Source organism: Mytilus californianus, unplaced genomic scaffold, assembly GCF_021869535.1.
Source record: "Mytilus californianus isolate M0D057914Y unplaced genomic scaffold, xbMytCali1.0.p SCAF_11, whole genome shotgun sequence".
Lineage (NCBI taxonomy): Eukaryota > Metazoa > Mollusca > Bivalvia > Mytilida > Mytilidae > Mytilus > Mytilus californianus.
In genome coordinates, this window is record NW_026262593.1 from 17,769,922 (window position 1) to 17,790,783 (window position 20,862).

Consider the following 20,862-nt stretch of genomic DNA (forward strand, 5'->3'; position numbering starts at 1 on the left):
TGTAATAGTGCTATTGTTCTACCGGAGTGCCAGCTAGCGATTAATGGAATGCCAACATGTTGTTATTTATCATTTATCACGTGTAAAGCTGCAGAGTTTTGTGTTGACCCTGGGTTGAAATGTCCCTAGGAGTAACACAATGATGACAAAGCTCAGTATCTTCTTGGTTGTGTAGTAACAAATGCACCATCTTCAAGGTAGAATACAGAGGTTGGCTACTACCTTACATATATATGAATAACCTGTAATGGTACAATATTCTCAATGTCTTTTAAAATTGATAAATTTTGAGTAAGTATTGATATCTTTATTTAAGCACAAATAGTATATGTACAATATACCATTATTGCATAGAATTAACTAACAACATCAACAATATATTTGTTACCAGCCATTTAAAAGTCAAAATATGAAATGATGATAGACTGAGGGACTCGAATTTTTTTCAAGAGCAAATGCATTATAACTATCCTAAGAAATGATAAATTCCAGGAAAATAAAAATGTCATAATACTGGTCAAAAACAAAAAATCAGTTTACTAATACAACAAATGAAATAAAGAACGTTATAGTAACATCTTTTTCAAATAAGGTTTAACATTTTAATAAAACATTTATTGTGCCTTTCAATCAGTCATAATGTAAAAACACAATTGTCCTTGTCAATTCATAATATAACAAGAATATACAAAATGAAAAAAAAATAAAAAAAAAATATACAAAATACAATAAAGAAAGTGTTAATGTCATAATAATGTTTTTAATCATACTTAATCAATATTCAGAATCATATGTTTATGTATGATTACAGATACTTACAGATAAGATAAGATAAGATAAGATAAGATAAGTTTTAGATAAGATAAGATAAGATAAGTTTTAGATAAGATAAGATAAGATAAGATAAGTTTTAGATAAGATAAGATAAGATAAGATAAGATAAGATAAGATAAGATAAGATAAGATAAGTTTTATTTTCCAAATTAGGTCCCCAGGGGGGCATATACACATAACATATATAATTGATACAACATACAGTATTTAACATGACATTCATATAATAAACTTCAACTATTGAAATAAAGTCATACAGGTATTATATGTTAAATAAAAAGTATTTAAGAGTTGCTACTCCAGAGATGTGGCAAACTTTTTTTTTCTCACTTGATTTTAAAATATTTTGCTGGAAATGTATAAATATAAATATAAATGATTGTTTAGCTGCAACAGACACCAAGGGACGATACTCTAGGATTGTGAGCTTTAAAGCTCTAACAATCCTCCTCGTATCTGATGCAGAAAAACAAACACAAATGCAAAAAAAAAAGTTCATGTGTATTCACAGCAAATAAAGTATACTGCAGTAATAGGTATTGAGAATAGTGTAGGTTTCCCTACTGCAACAGACACCAAGGGGCGGTACTCAAGGAGCTGTGTTATTTACACAGTCCTCCTCGTGTCTGAAGCAGACAAGAAAGCCGCATAATTAACAATTTTTTGAAATAAATTTACTTGCAGCAGTGAGAATTTACTTATCTTCTGTGTTCATGATAAGCCATATCAGTTTATCTCTTGCGTTAAGAGTTAAAAAGTTGGGGCAACTATTAGTTATCTCTTGAAATAGATGAATACGTGACAAAATATTTCATATGAGGGAGCGACATTATAGATCTGTTATAACTAACGTAAGAACGGGACATATCATGCATGTTATATATCTAACGTAATTATTGGGCATATCATACATGTGATATACCTAAGATAAGAATGGGATGTTATGTCTAAAATAAGAATGGGACATATCTTATCTGTCTTATACCTTCATTAAGAATGGTACATATCATGCATGTGTTATTACTAACGTAAGAATGGGACATATCATATCTGTGTTATACCTTAATTAAGAATGGTAAATATCATGCATGTGTCATACCTAACGTAAGAATGGGATATATCATACACGTGTTATACCTAAAATAAGAATGGGACATCTGATGCATGTTTTAATTGTACCTAACTTAAGAATGGGACATGTCATGCATATTTTATACCTAATGTATGAATTGGATATAGCATGCATGCGTTATAACTTAGTAAGAATGGTTAATATCATGCATGTGCAATGGGCGATGAGACATATTTACCATTTGAGTTGTTTTCCATTTACTAGAAATAAATGACTCAAATATGATCTCTGTGTGTCTTTGTTCCTATAATTTGGTCATGGTTTTGGCTCTCTTTCTTTGACTTGAGTTTTTGTTCCCCCCCCCCCCCCCCCCCCCCCCACGTTCTCATATCCACCACTTATATATGCATAAAATATATGTTTGATGAGCCAGTTTTAAAAGTTTAGTTATGGTATTAACAGTAAGATAGTAATGTGCATCAATGTTAAGAGACTCGAATAAACTATAAATCTACAGTTTCGGACAAATCAAATTTTGTCATAAGATAACAAACAATGTGCGTGGAAGTTGCATTAAAGGTACAATCTTTAATGCTTTAACGAAAATACATTACAACACAAAACAAAACATAACATAAAATTGAGAATTGAAACGGAGAATGTGTCAAAGAGACAACAACCCGACGAAAGAGCAGAAAACAGCACAAGGCCACCAATGGGTCTTCAACACAGCGAGAAAATCTCACAACCGGAGGCGGGCGTCAGCTGGCCCCTAAACAAAATATGTACTAGTTCAGCGAAAATGAACATCACACTAAACTCCGAAACATATAAATGAACCAAAATTAAAATAAAATACAAGACTTAACAAAATGCCAGAGGCTCCTGACTTGGGACAGGCGCAAAAATGCGGCGGGGTTAAACATGTTTTGTGAGATCTCACCCCTCCCCTATACTTCTAGCCAATGTAGAATAAACAAACACACAGCAATACGTACAGTAAAACTCAGTTAAAAGAAGTCCGAGTCCGATGTTAGAATAGGTAACAGAATATACATATATCTATGAACACATAACAAGGTTTATTAGCTGCCTATATTTAAAGCCATTTTCTAATTTACATTCTGTAACAATTTCAATTGCCCTACTTAAGCATCATTTCAAAGCTACAAACTTTCTTATATTGAAGATACACTCGATCTTTCAATTTCCTACAGTTTCCAAGGTTGTATCGATAAGTTTAATTGTGAGTATTGATGTTAGCATGTTTAAACGTATTCTTGTTCGTCTTGATTAAAAACTTGTAAAACTCTGTTGACGCACGTGCTCTCACTTAAATTTTTATTCATGTGAATACACAATTCACTACCTTTATAAAAAGTAAGGAGATTTTAAACCTTTACTTATGAACCGAATTGAACATCGATTTACTAAATTAATGTTTAACGATGTCACATCTTCTATTGCATGTCTCTTATCAGTAACACCGTCAGTGCTTAGTTTTTGTCATTCCTTTATCATAGAATTTGATATGTATAGCAGATCCGTCTTAGCCTCCTTATTTTATTCACAGTAAGACTATGTTATTTGGAGCTTGATAAACTGCATGACATTAGACTATCAATAACGAAGATTTATTGACCTTTTTAAGTCTTGTTTATGTTTCAAGATTTCCAAATATTTTATGCCACATTCATACGATTTTCATACAACTTTAATGTCACTCTTATGTGTATATATCTTTAGAACACAAGTGACTTCAGTCATAACGTTTTAGCTCTGTCTATTGCCACTGTCATAGACGCCACTATCAATTTTAACAAAACTTTGTTTAGGTTCAATACTTTCACTGTGAACAGATGGTGTTGTCGGTTCTGATAATTTGAAATTGAAATTTTCTAGACAGCTTGTCATGCTCTCTGTACCCTCCGTGTTCCGATCAGAAACTGCAATAACAATAATGTGAATATGTTATCATTTTCCAAAAGTAAGTATAATGTCTTTAATTTGTAATACAAATGTATCTGTTAGCTATAACTATTTGTTATAAACAGTTGACACAGAGATATGCCTCGCCTTCATGGAATTTTGAAAGTATTATGTCAATGTTACAATTGAAACAAAAATTGATACCAAATATCTTTGACCTATCACGCTTTCGCTGGAAACACCACGTATAATTCTTGATTTTTCTACTATTTCGAAGCGCGCAAATATGGCAATCATCAAAATTGACCACTTAACACAGAATAGTGTCCGATAATTAATAAAACTTTTTACTTTTTCAATGACACTATATTTACCTTTAGAAAATATAAAAAACCAAATTGTTTATCGGTATAGCACTCAATTTCTATGTAAGAAACTCATTAAAGATTTGGTACACCAGATGCGCGTTTCATCTTCATAAAACTCATTAGTGGGAATCGAACCAAAACAGTCTGAAGGCCGAACCATTTATAAGTTGAAGAGCATGAAAAGCCAAACATTCAAAAAATATGTGCAAAATACGAACAAAGCAAGTCATGCATTGGGGAGAAAAAAACATTTAAATAATTCAAAATCCAACAACATGCTTTTTACACAAAATGCTTTGTTCATGTCAACACAAAGTTTAACGTGCTGACAACTGGCCTAATGATACCCTCGATGAATCTAACTACGATTTCACTTTTGAAATCTCTATGCAGTGATATGATAAAATATAAACCAAAATTATTTATAGATGCGAGTGTTTTATTTCCAAAGTTCACCATTTTTAAATGTTTTCTATTTACCACAATTTTTGATATTTTCAAAACTTGTACAATTTCCTACATTTACAGTTATTAGTTTTATAGTACTTACCCGAAACCAATTCTCCATATTTTTGTAGAGAACCTGGGCCTTTATTATCGGAGAGTGGCGAACGATATGGAAATTCTGAATAATAAAACACCTTTCTATCAGTTAACACAAATAAAAATATACCACTCAATATAACAATTTATTGCAACAACTTTTTTTCATTCATTCATAGATAAATGATTTTCGAAATAATAAGTGATGATCGTATTTAACCTCCTTAACAATTAATATATATTCTTTTTTGCATTGTTCTGTCGTAATCATAATCATATTTTTCTTAGTGGAGTTTGTTATACAGTCTTTTAATTGTTGAAGGCCGTTCAGTGACCTATCCTATAGTCATGATAGTTGCTTACATCTAAGTCATTTGGTCTGTTGTGGAATTTTACCACATCTTCTAATTCTTATATAGTAGTTGTAACTACAGAAGTCAAAGTAATAGTTGGAGGAAAAGTGCTGTTGTGGGTTTCGTTTCAATGTTAATAAAAATATTGTTTAATAGACCTACCTTCAGAACAGTATCCACTACTGGGCTCTTCTGAAAATGAAAAGTATACTAACAGTTTACCAACTTGCAATGATAACCTACAAATTAAAGTATGCACTAAGTGTTGACTTACAAACAGGCTGATATGAAACACAAGTCATCTTTTTTAATTATACACAGGTTAACTTGATACATTAAATATGTAAGTTATCACTCGAAACCGTCTAGTAACAACAAGGAGAAGCACATTAACAATTGGAAGATTTTCGTTAAATTTGCGTACTTTAATTAAAGGACTACATACAGCATATTCCTTCCGGCTTAATGACAGTACCATGGTACAAAGGAACCTATCTAAAATTCTCCATTAAAATCATGAATAGTGTTAATAAAAGACATCGTTATATTAGGTCTCATGGCAAACATATAAATTGCAATCAACGAATTGAACATCGTATGAAATATACATTTCATATTACATGTATAAAAAAACAACGGACGTAAATATTATGCAAACTTGGTCAAATACCAGTTAACGTATATCATATGATTTTTTTTTAAGAAGTTTGATACAATTTTGTTTTTCAGTCCACAATATCAGTAAATGCGTATAATTTCAACTTTTTGACACCATTTGCTGTTCCCGCGTATTGAAAAAAACCTTTAGATCAATAGCAGTATTTTCATTAACAAAGGGATGAATGTTTTTAACTTATCTAGTATTTAGTGACTTTATATCGCTCTTTGTTTATAACATAGACTCACCTATTATTAAGTATAGATGTTTAATTTTTTTTCATGTCGGGGCCTTTTATAGCCGACTATACGGTATGTGTTTTTCTCATTGTTGAAGGCCGTACGGTTGCCTATCATTGCTTACATTCACTTCATTTTAACTTTGGTGGATAGATGTCTCATTGGCAATCAAACCAAATCTCCTTATTTTTATACAAAGGCCAAGAAGAAGTTTCATTATTTAATGTACGCCAGTTTCATCAGGCGTTTGTATACTAAATAATGTTCAACATGAGACTGTGAAACAATGAATAAAAGATATGAAACATAAAACCATGTTATTACAGAGGACCTCAACATCGTTTAGAACCAAGAGGTTAAAAACGTCTGAAAAGAACTAAAATATAGTCCTAAAGGTCATAAACAACGTTTTGTCACATGTATCGACAATAAGTAGTGTAGATTAAAAATTCTAACTCTCTTGAATAAGTGAATTGATATTCAAATGTCACATTTTGACAAAAATTATATAAATCGTAAAGGGTAACTAATACGCCCATTTCTAAAATAAGAAACACATTTCAAGTACTCGCAGAGCGGCCGACAACAAAAATTGGGGGGGGGGGGGGGGGGGGGGGGGGGTTGTGGTTAGACGTAAATACTGCTAGAAAGTTCTGACGAATGAAATTATAAATTATTCTAATTTCAGTGTGATCAATAAAGATTAAAATAGTAATCAATCATATGTACTGATTGATATTTTAGTGTTAGATGAGTGTTTTTTATTCTCAGATCAGTACTTTGTGTCTTCAGTTTTGTTTTTTTTTTGTTTGTTTTTGCTACTAGTATTTGTTTTTTAGTTAATGTGTTTTGGGTTTTTTGTGCGTTGTGTCGATCTGACCAAGCTTTAATGAACCGATTTTTAAAGTTTGTTCATATGTTGTGCTGTTACATCACAGTCTCATGTTAAAGGAGGTTTAGGTCCCAAGACAGGGACCTGTAATTCATTGTTGTCGTTTGTTGCTGTTCATCACATTTTTGTTTAATAATTGTATTGTACATAAATTATACCGTTAGTTTTTCGTTTGAACAGATTTACATGTGCCATGTCGGGGCTTTTTAAGCTTACTGTGTGGTATGGGTTTTGCCCATTGTTGAAGGAACGATGACCTTTAGTTGCAAATGTCTACGTCATTTAGTGTAGTGGAAAAGTGTCTCAATGACAAATTTACCGTATCTTTTTATTTTTATAATTATATCATCTCAGCTTTAGGCCTCATCTGAACATGTGAACGTACGTACGATATATATATTGGCTACGTAAACTACAAAAAAAAGTTATAGTTTAAGATAGGCTTCTAGTAAGAATTCTACAACAACCCTTTCAGTGCTTTAAACTGCTCCCCTATATTCTATCACAGAACGTACCATTAACTTTTGTTTAAACACTTGAAAATAATAGAAAGAAAGAAATATATCCCTATGATATATTTGTTGGCTACATAAACTACAGAAAAAAAGTTATCGTTTAAGATAGGCTTAAAGTAAGAATTCTACAACAACTCTTTCAGTGCTTTAAACTGCTTCTCTTTATTCTATTACAGACAATTATTAACTTTTGTTTTAACACTTGAAAATGATAGAAAGAAAGAAAAATATATTTTGAAGTTTTGATGGTTATTATGATTCGGTTGACATTAATGTCTTTTCGAATCTCTATCATAATAATCTACAACATCTTATCAAACAAATGTTCGCTTATTCAACTAAATTGTCCTATGAAAAATCGGGCTGCAAATTTAATTCTCGCAATTAGTATAAGGCAATCTTCTGTAATGAACAAGTTAATTATGCAAAATACACATAATGGAAGTCTGATGAGATGATTAAAGCTGTTAATTTTCAATGACAATATTTATCTACGTTTTACTAATCAAATTTTTCGTCTGGTTGTAGATATTCTTATTGGAAGTATAGGAAGCCAATATATAGAATGCAGCTTAAATTGTTCAGAGGAGACCTTAAGCCGAAATGTTCTAATTAAACGATTGTCTACTATTGGAATATATTTTCATTTTAGGAACTACGTGTATTATTTACGTCATACCACCACCACTTTGTTGCTTGCTTTGTCGGTCTTTACCAACACAAACCGTTTTGCGAATACTAGAAGTGTATTTGTCATTCTATATATAAATGTCTGCCTAGTAACCCCTTTATTAGTTTCTACCTTATTTTCAATAATTCGATATGCAAATATCCACATACATATTTATAAACCTATTCAAATAAGAATCAAGAGATTTTGTATGTGACTTGTTTAATATCTATATGTTATATTTTGTCCAAAAGAATTCTCTGTGATTGGTGTTATATCTGTATGTAACACATTGTACCTTTACCTATATTTTGATCAATATATTCCTCTGATTTATAACCGAATGAGACATTTCACAAATTTTTAACTTACCATGAGCAATCTGACTGTTGACACAAGTGGAGAAGGATCTTCACATTCTGCCGGAGCATCTGAGGTCAACCAAGTTTACGGGGTTTGTGTTTTTGCTCAGATTTCAGTTTTCTGTCAAGTGTTTAGTGGATTTGTTTGCCATTTGATTATGTTTCTTTTTTTTTCATTGAATAGTCAGTTTTTCCTCGACTTGTAAGTTTTGAATGTCCCAATACTATCTTCTGTCTCTTTTGGTTTCGGTTGGGGATATATATATATATATATGTATTATCTACCTCCATTTCAGTAACATCTTTTTCTGATATTATATTAATGGTTGAGACCTCTTTTACAAAATTACCATCATCTGGACTGTGACTTAATCTAAATCTAAATGTGAGATCCGTACCTCTTTTTTGATCAATCCAATCATTTCCGAATTAAATCATAATTAAATGTTTGACATACCTCTACTGTGATCAAATCGTTCATCTGAGACTTGTGTTACAGGAGTAAAGATTTTTTCTGTCAGTTGTTGTATATACCCATTTGATGAATGTTGTTGTATACTAGCTTCGTCTAATGTTTCAACTTCAGCTAATTCCACATTTTCTTGCATTTGCTGTTGACATTCTGGATTTTCTGCCTCGTGTATATTCAAAGTATTTGTATTTTTGTCATTCAGTTGTGCTCCTGGAGGCATGTGATGTCCAGATGAATAATCACAGGAGGAAGATGAAATGTCTTTACTTTTATCAAAATATTTCGTAATGGCTTTTGGTAGCTCTTCTGCACTCTCGATATCTTTCATTTCATTTTGATATCGTTTGTCACTGGATAATGCATATTGACGAGAATCGTAATTATTAGTGGAATCATCGGTATTTGTGTTGTTCTGATCTCCGTTGCCCATGTGACCATCAATTTCATTATCTTCCTGGTTCCTGTTTTCAACATTGTCATTGTTAATCATATCATTTTGAGGCGAAACCAGGGGTCTTCCTTGTTCCATGACATTTATCTCTGAAAATTAATAAATCTTCAATAAAACAGAAACCAAACAATGCACCATGAGTAAAATACAGTGGAGATCACTTCTAACCTCTCATTAGAACTGTCAGAATAATCTATCATAGAACTGTTCTAAACTGTCCTAGAACAGTTCTGCCTAGAACAGTTCTACCCTAGAACTGTCCTAAGTAGAACTGTCAGAATCAGTTCTAGGTAGAACTGACCAAATCAGTTCTAGGTAGAACTGACCAAATCAGTTCTAGGTAGAACTGACCAAATCAGTTCTAGGTAGAACTGTCAGGATCAGTTCTAGGGTAGAACTGTCTAAATCTGTTCGAGGTAGAAATGTCCAAATCAGTTCTAGTCGTAGAACTGTCAGCAGAACTGACCAAATCAGTTCTAACCGTAGAACTGTCAGCAGAACTGTTCTAGCCGTAGAACTTACCAAACCTGTCAGGATTGTAGAACAGTTCTAAATGACGTCACCATTCAGTGTTATTATTATCGTTGATAAAGCCACACGCAAAATGAGAATTTTTTTAATATATATTATATTCTTTTGTTTCTGTTTCCAAGTCTTAAAGTCGTCACGAAAATATCAATTTCTTTTCGTGGTGGTAACGTGTAAGTTAAACCTACTTCTGAATTGTTTAAATTCTTCCTGTCTACTTTCAATGTGATCATCTATTGTTCAATTGTTTATGTATAAGTGTTGAAATATTTTTTCTGAGGTACTGTTTTATGGCTGATGATGTGGCCTTGCATTTTTTACTTCTTAATGTTAATGTATTCGAAATGTTGTTTTTTTTCCTGGCTCGGTCTTGTAGTTTTTTGGGTTTTTTTTAATTAGTTTTTTTTTAGATTACGTTGCGTAAGATTAGTTCAGTCTGTACAAATAAATAAAATATAAAATGACTGCCTGTCTGAATGACGAACTGCATAACCTAATCTTACCTTGATCTTTTTTAAGTCTGTGATTTCGTAGCAATATGATAAGGACTATGGCGACAATAACAAGAACAGCCAAAACTACAATTCTACAAATAAGGAAACAATGCACAATTTATCTTAGACAAACAATTACCAATCAGTATGTTCCATTAAACCTTTCGACAAAAAATTGAATTATGTTATAATTTGTTAACCTCGTATGTTTTTAAAATCAAATTATTCGAAAAATGAATTGCATATCGAATTGAGCTTTCCCTTCTCTTTGTAAATAAAATGTGCCCGCATCTATATAAATATTCAAAAATGTTTCTTTTGCATACAGTTGTGTGTTTTATTTGTGTGTTTTATGTGTAACAATGTGTTTTCAAAGGAACATTTTGATCTGTTCAATGGGCAGGTTGGTCTCCAGTTTTGTGTTAGCAGTTGGATGAATTTATTTTTCTGAAGCATAGTTGAACCCTCAACGTCATTTTTTCCTACATTTCAACAGACCATATCGTCACAAAAAAAATCTATGAATAATATCTAAATATTGGTTTCTTAAAAATCTTCAACAACATTTTTGTCGAAAACATTTTAACAACTTGTTCAATGAAAAAATTGCCCACTTAGATTCTCATATTTTTGTTGAATGAGAGACAAATAATGATGCGTAAAACGCACTAGTTTAAACAAATCCTATTCTCAAACTGACATTATCAGAATGTTTAATTGTTTGATTGACAAAGTATTTAATTCGTGGTTGACTAGAAACTATCCATTCATATATAGCAATATTACAACAGCACATGGGAAAAGTATATACATTTCCAAGATGATATGCCATTTTAGGTTTTACGTTTCGAACCATGAACTTTTTATTCGAAGTTACTGCTTTAATGGAAGCTACTGAACCAAAGGTTCTGACTCAAAAAATCTCAATATCCTCTTTATAAGGATAAATAATACAATTATGATTTTTTTGTCGTAATAGAATATACATATGGCAGATTCCATATAAGAAATTGAAATGTCTGTCAAAATGAATAAATAAATAAAAATAATAATTACTGTTATTTTAAAAATAATCCGTGAATGTTTTGAAGAATAATGATGTTAGAAGAAATTATAAAAATAATTTTTGGATATGATTGTTTCTGTTTAAAGTAGAAATGATTAAAACAAGTTGAAAAAATGCAAAAATTTTGACAGAATTAACTCCCATTTTTTTACACAATGTTTATGTGTTGCAATGCTTTATGTTGACACTTGTATACTGGTATTTACTAGTGTAGTCTGGTTATTCAAACATCCCTGTTCCCAAATTTGTTACTTTTTTTAGTCAAAAACATCTGTGATATATATTTTTTTTCACTTTCAAATATCTTGCTTTATAGCTCAGTGTCTGTCAATAAATCTTATGTCAGGAACATCGCTGTAAAAACTTTCAAAATCATTGTAGGTTCCAATATATGCCAGTTAAAACTGTAAGTCATGCTGTGCATAAGAAAAAACACATGTTGATTCTTTCATTTAACTTTATTCAAGTAATAGTTTTAACTTATATGTTTCCTACATAAGATCTGTCAAACTTGTTTTCTTATGTCTGAAACATTTGAATGTGCTAACAGTTAAAGTTCTTTGACCTGTAGTGAAATCTTGTTAGATGTTAGGCTGCAGTATTTTCCAGGAGTTTTAAAAATGACTTTCAACTAGGATTTGATTTCAAATGTCAGTCAAAAAAAACAAATATATATTGTCTGTCAAAATATCTTATGTATGAAAAATCTTATGTCAGAATCAAGTCTGTCAAAATCTTATGTCAGAAACTCAATTTGTCTGTCAAATCTTATGTCAGAAATAATAAAGTCTGTCAAATCTTATGTCAGAAAAAATAAAGTCTGTCAAATCTTATGTCAGAAATAATAAAGTCTGTCAAATCTTATGTCAGAAAAAATAAAGTCTGTCAAATCTTATGTCAGAAACAATAAAGTCTGTCAAATCTTATGTCAGAAACATAATATTTAAGGCTTCGTTTATTTAAAAAGGATGATGCTCATAATTTTTTTTTTGGTCAAATTGTCTTTATCTTTATTAGTAAAGCATGTATTCAAAAACAGAAGTTCATTGCTTATGATTTTTGCCTAACGTGCTTATGGGAGTTGTTTCACTTTCTTATATGGAATCTGCCATATGTCAAAGGTGACAACAGATATTATTCCGTAACTCCAGTTCGAAATTGAAACATTATCAAATGCGACTTTCACCGGATTTTTATTTGCCATGAGGAAAATAACGAAACAAACTTCACTAAAAGAGCAGGAACTGCTGACTCTCGTATGCATTTAAAGGGACCAATATTACACATAAATAGAATTTTGTTTGTGCTGTTTTCGGACTGGTTTGCCCGTAAGTAAATTATCGTTGGACATGGTGTTGTCTGTTCTTGTTTTGACTTTTTTTAGTTATTTCAATGTATACGTGTGAGGTATATGTTTGATCTGAATTTTTTAACTGCAAAATACTTCACACTTTTAGTGTTATTTCTTTTAACATTCACCGCATAGTAAGTTTGTATTCTTACACTGCAATCAATGTGTTTGAAGATCCTGTAATTGTTGAAACTGTTGTCTCTTCCCTTCCTTGAGTTTTTCTGCCTGTGTAATGAAAAACCTAAATGATGAGTATAATCTGACTGAAATGTGATGGACATACAATACTACTTAACATTTCTCGTAAAATATGAATACAGAATCTTTACACCTGCTAATAAACGACTGTTTAAAAAATAATAAGTCTTCAAACTTCGTTTTAAACGCTGTAATTGATAATTCTCCCAAGAGAGTAAATTGGAACAGGAAACGAAAACATACTTAAAACTAAAAAATGCATTTGAATATCTAAAACAAAAGAAATCATTAAATAAAGAACCTTGACTGTCGTGAATGCCAAAAAAATATTAACAATAAGTATATTCATCTCATATCCCATAGCACAGGAAATGCGATAAATGCAGCAGGAGAAATATCTGAATGAACACTAAATGAATTACCAGTGTGTTATGTTTTCGGTTCACACGTGTTGTTGTCGACGACGCGATTTACTTTTTTTAAAAATATGAAATGATATGATTTGATGGAAAGTACTGCGTTATGATTATATTGTTCAGTTTACTTATTTAAAAGTACCCAAATCTAAAGTGAAGGGTTGATAAAGCCATTTTTACATTTTTCAATTCGGATATCAAAGACTTTCTCTTCAGACAGTCACAGCACATTAGACAATTGTTTATCATTTATATCTTTGAAACTTGTCTTACACTTTTAACTTGAGTGCTTTACAATTCTTTTATTTAATAAGAAAATTCAGAAACCTTCAGAAGCCACCTCATAGCCTAATTTTAAGATCTTTTTTTTATTTTGATATGCTTCTTATCATACGCCCACCTTTTCTTCCATACCATCAGTTGTACTTAATAATTTCATTGTGTCACTTTTCCGTATATGCATAAGCAATTATATCAAAACAGTCATTGAGTCGCTGACTGTGAACAAAGACAATTCTATTTTAGTTTCTAGTTTTATTACGTTTTCGTGTTTAAATTTATGGAATATTTTACCTTTTGATTGCATTATACCATTGCTTGGAACCAAAGTCACCACTGTACGTTCCTCATTACCGTTTGTAACATCTTGTGCACTGTAAACCAGGAAATAAATTACTATTTTTGAAGAAATTTATTAAACCAAGACTTTTTAATAGGTGTAATACCACCCTTGTTTTTCCCCTGTTAGTCTTTGTTAAATTTGCACTTTTCAAAAAACTGTGCCAAATTTATCTTTGTTTTAAATATAGAAATACTTGGCATGAGTAAAGGTTTATCCTGTCCAGTACTACATACAAAATTTTACATAACATTTCATTGCATATAAGATAATAACTATCACTGGAAGTTAACCAATCAAATTTCCAACCCTTTCCTGTTTACAAGCTTTAGTAACCATGTAACCTAAAGTTTCCAAAAGAAATGAGAAAAAGAGAAAAGATCTTTTCTTAAAACTTTCCTTTGCCAACAAAGGTCTCGATGGCGTCAACTTAGGCAATGTCCTTCATCATAAATTAGTTTATTCGAAAATACCTCCTTATTTTAAAGATCAGTCTGTACCAATAATTTCTTATACCTACACCAAACCAATTGCAACTAAACTTTTCAATTACAAACACGTTTTGCAGGATCTCAACATTGACGACTTCAAGTCTAAACCTCCTGATTGCACCTGTGCTAGTTCCCAATTCACATATAATCCGACTGGCCACGTTATTACCGGAGACCTCATCATTGTCAATAACACTTTGTTATTTGTTATCCAGAGGTCCGAAATATCGTGAGCTTAAATCCATCAATTGGAAATACAACTTCAAAATACTGATGGATTCAGTCGAGGATTATGCCAGGCAATGGGCTAAACGCAAGAAAGAAGACGTAGATACTCTTTCCGAATGGATAAAGGCTGTGAGGTCGTTGATACAAATCAGAATTAAGAAACTGAATGGGTCTGTCAATCTTTAAAGACCCAAATGTTGCAAAACACTTGTCCTACCTCCATGACAAATATGTTGTTGTCCTCGCAGATAAAGCCCCAAACAACATCGTTTTTGTGTGTAAATATCATTACATAAACTGCTTGATAAATGAATTAGGTATTGACAATTCACTTGAAAACTCAACATATACCCTAACGACACTTACTAAAGAGGAAATCCTGGATAATCAAAGGTCTGTTCTATGTTCCTTTGGAATTTCAACCAAAGATGTAGAACTGGATCTTTCATCACTGTATTGGATACCTAAACTACATAAGTGTCCTTACAAACAACGGTATATTGCTGGGTCTTCCAAGTACTCCACTCTTTCTAAATTATTAACATCTATTTTATCAGCAATCAAAGCCGGGCTCCAAAGTTATAGTGAAACTGCCTATTCTAGAGGTGGCGTGAATCAGATGTGGATAGTAAAAAATTCCAAAGATCTTTTAGGGTACATACAATCTAAGACTCTCTCATCTTGCAATAGTATTAAAACATTTGACTTTTCTACACTTTACACAAGTATTCCCCATTCCAAACTAAAAGACAAATTGAAAGAGTTGGTATTACTTTCTTTCATTAAAAAGAATGGCGAACGTAGATACAAGTATCTTGTCTTGGGGAGGAATAAATCCTACTTTGTAAAGAATCACTCTGATTCAAACAAAAAATTCTCTGAAACTGACATTATCAAGATGCTTGATTTCTTGATTGACAACATATTTGTTACGTTTGGAGGACTTGTTTTTCAACAGACTGTCGGTATTCCAATGGGAACCAATTAAGCCCCTCTTCTTGCCGACTTGTTTCTTTATTAGTATGAGGCTGACTTTATACAGGAACTTCTTAGGAAGAAAGATAAGAAGTTAGCAATATCCTTTAACTTTACGTTCCGCTATATAGATGATGTTCTCTCACTAAATAATACAAAATTTGATGACTATGTTGAAGGAATCTATCCCATCGAACTAGAGATAAAGGATACTACAGTAAAGTCTGCCTCATATCTTGACTTACATCTAGAAATTGACAATGAGGGTCGGTTGAAAACAAAACTTTACGACAAAAGAGATGATTTCAACTTCCCAATTGTGAACTTTCCATTTCTATGTAGCAACATTCCAGCAGCGCCTGCATACGGAGTATATATCTCCCAATTGATACGATATTCCCGGGCTTGTATTTCCTATCATGATTTCCTTGATAGAGGATTGCTGCTCACAAGGAAGCTATTAAACCAAGAGTTCCAAATGGTGAAGTTGAAATCATCCCTTCGTAAATTTTACGGACGCCATCACGAGTTGGTTGACCGTTATGGAATAACCGTTTCACAGATGATATCGGATATGTTCCTTATGTCGTAACTACAATACCCTTCCCTTTTCACGAATGTGACCTACCGAATTAGACTTTTTACCGGATTTTTAATAACATAAGCAACACGACGGGTGCAACATGTGGAGCAGGATCTGCTTACCCTTCCGGAGCACCTGAGATCACCCCCAGTTTTTGGTAGGGTTCGTGTTGCTTAGTCTTTAGTTTTCTATGTTGTGTCATCTGTACTATTATTTGTCTGTTTGTCTTTTTATTTTTGGCCATGGCGTTGTCAGTTTGTTTTCGATCTATGAGTTTGACTGTCCCTCTGGTATCTTTCGTCCCTCTTTTCCAAAATATTTTATAGAAACACCAAATAAAAAAAGAATGGTGCTTTGAAACACCCAAAATATATGTTTATGACTCAGAAATGTTTTATTGCATTGAAATGTAGGATTATTTTCCTACAACTGTTAAATTCAAGGGAATATTTTTTTCAACCCTTTTTCGTATGCAAAGGATGTGACGTACTATGATTTGGTGGGATTACACCTATATGGATGTTTGTTCTCATATTATCAAAATGAGGCAAAAGATCCCAAAGAGGCTATCAAAACTCATAAGCAAAAATAAAACAGACATAAAGAGAGAAAAAAACAAAGCCGATAAACTCTTAAGACCACACTTTCTTTTGTATATCCTCTGGCATTTTCAGAGTCTAAGCATTTATAATTTTCCCAAGCAGTGCAATATGTTTTCAACATGTGTTTTTGAATTAAAAATCAAATAAGTAAAATAGTTTGAAACTCTTGTTTTATATCAACAAAATAGAAAAAAACTGAGGAATATGCATGAACTCTGTAGGGGATGTTAAACTAGCTATGCACACATCAGGAGAATTTATTGTGTTACAAATTTTGTTTTTATCAATTTTCAGTGGAATAAATATATCATTTTTAGTACGTTCTTCTTTTTAATTTGAAGTGTAGAGAATGAAAAAAAAACGATATAAATTTCATGGGTCCGAAGCGCTTTTGTGAATTTACCTTCATCAGGAACGTTCAAAACCGAAAATCTGAAAGCCAAGGGTGTAAAGGAACCGTAACAGTTTAAGAACTATATAACCAAGAAGATATAAAAAATAGACAAATCCATCTAAGATCAACCTAAACTTGCCTGAGGGAGTTGACACTTTAGCAGAAGTTAATGCTTAATTGATTTTTACACATACATTCGTACCTTTGTGTTTTCATAGACGTTAAAGGTCTCTGTGTTTCCTTCATGCTGAAAAAAATATACCAGCTGTTATGACAGGATTAATAATGACAGCATGCTTAAGTCGTCGGACCATTTTATGAGAGAACACACAAATGGCTGTGCCTTGCAAAGAGCAGAATGAAACATAAACCACAAGGAATCTAGCATACTGCAATGAATATTTTTTTTTACAGTGAATTGATACAGGATTGCGAATTGCCGTTCAAATGGTAAAATGCATGATCCAATCAATGCAAAGTATGAGCTTATTACAGTATACAGTAGAAATATTATATAGCTAATAGACCAGGAAAAGTCATTGATACGGTAAAAAGTAAAATAACAAAAATACCGCACTCCGACAAAAATTCAAAACGGAAAGTCCCTAATCAAATGGCAAAATCAAAAGCTCAAACACATCAAACAAATGGATAACAACTGTCATATTCCTGACGTAATACAGGCATTTTCTGATGTAGAAAATTGTGGATTCATTTTCTGTAAATTTATTTTTCATGAAATGTTTTAATTGTTCGAAACTTTAAGATTTTTAACTCCAAGGCATCTATGGCCAATTCCGCTGAAATTATGCATCTTGTAGTACGAGTCCACAATTGTTTGAACTTGTAGCTGCGTATACATCTCATACAGCCAAATAGACACATTTTATCATCAATAGCTGATTGTAGTTACTCTAGGAGATAATTAATTGATATGTCAATAACAAAAATATGTAAATTCAGTTAACAATGATCCTTGTTCATTAATAAAAGTGTTCTTCAGATTTCAAGTATATTTTGTATCTCTTTTCTCATTTTGTTTAAAGAGTTGTTTCGACAAAGGCTTTGCCATAAAGATAGCCATTCCTTTGTAATATTTTTAAATAAAATTTCAGAACGATTCATATTGCTAACATAACAGCACGAATAAATTAAAAAATAAACTAATTATAAGGAAAATCTGTACCTTTCTGATGTTACCTGGAATGGGGAACATAGCCCACAACCGGTTTTGTACTTCCTGGTACCTGGTGAACATTTGACACATGCTGTAATATCAAAGAAGAGGCATGTAAAGTATTAATGTATCTTCCACCTTGCTTAATTAACTTGCTGTATTTGGCATTTGAAGAACATATTTGTTGGCTTATGGCAATTAAGCCGGGACAATCTGTTAATTATATATAATGAATCTCATATTTGATTAAAGACAATCCAAAAAATTAAAAACATATAGTCTAACTAACTTAACCAAAATATTTATTTTTGAATTTATAGTATTAAATATGTTTATGAGTGATTAACGTACTACGACAAAGGTTTAAACGTAGGCTTTACTTAAGAAATCACTACTCACTTCCATTTTTATGCAAACTTTCATTTATGCCACATTCACGTGTACTACAGGCACATGGGTCGCCATAGTAACACTCGTCTGTATTACACTTACAATACTTTGCAAAAGCACAAGCTTTGGCATTGTATTCGCGACTAGGCTCAAGATCTGAAATGTTTAAAATAAGTACAGGAAAAGTGACAGCATAAAATGAATACGGTGTAAACAGAAAAGTAGTTTCTTTAAGCTGTAGTCTGAAAGGGCAAATAAAGAAAATAATAAGTAAAATGTTTATTGGTTCAATAATTCTGACCGAAAATTATTTTAATTTTATAGAAAATGTGTTTAAGTTGTATACTTAGCATGTGAAAGGGCTGTGTTGATATAGACGAAAACGCTGATCGAAAAAATGAAAAACAAATCAATTTAAAAATATGAAATGTTAGATAGAAATAGATCAAATAATAAACTTTGTTTAGATTAGATACCATGTGCAGCACATTTATCATCATTTTTATTCTCAAAACACGTTGTAAGTTTCAGATCCACTGTAGACTGTATATAATCAGGCTGGACAAGTCCTGAAGGACACGATGTACAGATGTCTTTTGTGTATTCAACTTTGCATGGTAAAATTTCATGTCCTAAAATTAAATAAATAATGTTGTACATATAATAAAAACAAATGCCTAAACAGTTCATTGTACAAAACATATCTACGAATCTTTTCGTTCATATATTCATGAAGACATAATCTATATTGTGTTTTCTCAATCACTCGGGATTATATAGCTTGAAAAGGTTAAGTTAGAAGAATTGACAGTAGAGAATTTTCTATTTTGTTTTTAATGAACAAAATTTCAAACTGATCATTACGTAAAATACCGACATTGAAGGCACAAAGGCAGTATATTGACTTGTTAGTTAAAATGTACAAGTAATACAAGTAAAATACCGACATTGAAGGTACAAAGGCAGTATATTGACTTGTTAGGTACAATGCACCTGTGATACAAGTAAAATACCGACATTGAAGGTACAAAGGCAGTATATTGACTTGTTAGTTAAAATCTACCAGTGATACATGTACAAGTAAAATACCGACGATAAAGGCACAAAGGCAGTATACTAACTTGTTAGTTAAAATGTACAAGTGATACAAGTAAAATACCGACATTGAAGGTACAAGGCGGTATATTGACTTGTTAGTTAAAATGTACAAGTGATACAAGTAAAATACCGACATTGAAGGCACAAAGGCAGTATATTGACTTGTTAGTTAAAATGTACAAGTAATACAAGTAAAATACCGACATTGAAGGTACAAAGGCAGTATATTGACTTGTTAGGTACAATGCACCTGTGATACAAGTAAAATACCGACATTGAAGGTACAAAGGCAGTATATTGACTTGTTAGTTAAAATCTACCAGTGATACATGTACAAGTAAAATACCGACGATAAAGGCACAAAGGCAGTATACTAACTTGTTAGTTAAAATGTACAAGTGATACAAGTAAAATACCGACATTGAAGGTACAAGGCGGTATATTGACTTGTTAGTTAAAATGTACAAGTGATACAAGTAAACTATCGACATTGAAGGTAAAAAGGCAGTATATTGACTTGTTAGTTAAAATGTACAAGTGATACAAGTAAACTATCGACATTGAAGGTAAAAAGGCAGTATATTGACTTGCTAGTTAAAATGTACAAGTGATACAAGTAAAATACCGACATTGAAGGTAAAAAGGCAGTATATTGACTTGTTAGTTAAAATGTACAAGTGATACAAGTAAACTATCGACATTGAAGGTAAAAAGGCAGTATATTGACTTGTTAGTTAAAATCTACCAGTGATACAAGTAAACTATCGACATTGAAGATACAAAGGCAGTATATTGACTTGCTAGTTAAAATCTACCAGTGATACATGTACAAGTAAAATACCGACGATGAAGGCACAAAGGCAGTATACTAACTTGTTAGTTAAAATGTACCCA

The 20,862-nt window shown here is 31.9% G+C and overlaps 1 protein-coding gene across 4 annotated transcripts in view; it reads right to left on the reverse strand.

The window, feature by feature from the left end:
* Window positions 1–292: 292 nt before the first annotated feature.
* LOC127720707 (uncharacterized) overlaps window positions 293–20,862 on the reverse strand; it is a 29,970-nt gene continuing 9,400 nt past the window's right edge. For 2 of the 4 annotated variants that reach the window (XM_052227464.1, XM_052227462.1), the window contains 11 exons: window positions 19,347–19,502; window positions 18,880–19,026; window positions 18,490–18,571; window positions 17,506–17,550; window positions 13,985–14,064; window positions 12,950–13,022; window positions 10,390–10,472; window positions 8,893–9,447; window positions 5,262–5,291; window positions 4,754–4,828; window positions 293–3,852 (listed from right to left, as the gene is read on the reverse strand). In XM_052227464.1, coding sequence (XP_052083424.1) covers window positions 3,680–3,852; window positions 4,754–4,828; window positions 5,262–5,291; window positions 8,893–9,447; window positions 10,390–10,472; window positions 12,950–13,022; window positions 13,985–14,064; window positions 17,506–17,550; window positions 18,490–18,571; window positions 18,880–19,026; window positions 19,347–19,502 — 1,499 coding nt within the window. In that variant the 3' untranslated portion in view covers window positions 293–3,679. Of the gene's footprint in view, window positions 3,853–4,753; window positions 4,829–5,261; window positions 5,339–8,892; window positions 9,448–10,389; window positions 10,473–12,949; window positions 13,023–13,984; window positions 14,065–17,505; window positions 17,551–18,489; window positions 18,572–18,879; window positions 19,027–19,346; window positions 19,503–20,862 lie in introns of those variants that run through there. The other 2 variants (XR_007990937.1, XM_052227465.1) reach the window with 2 other exon arrangements.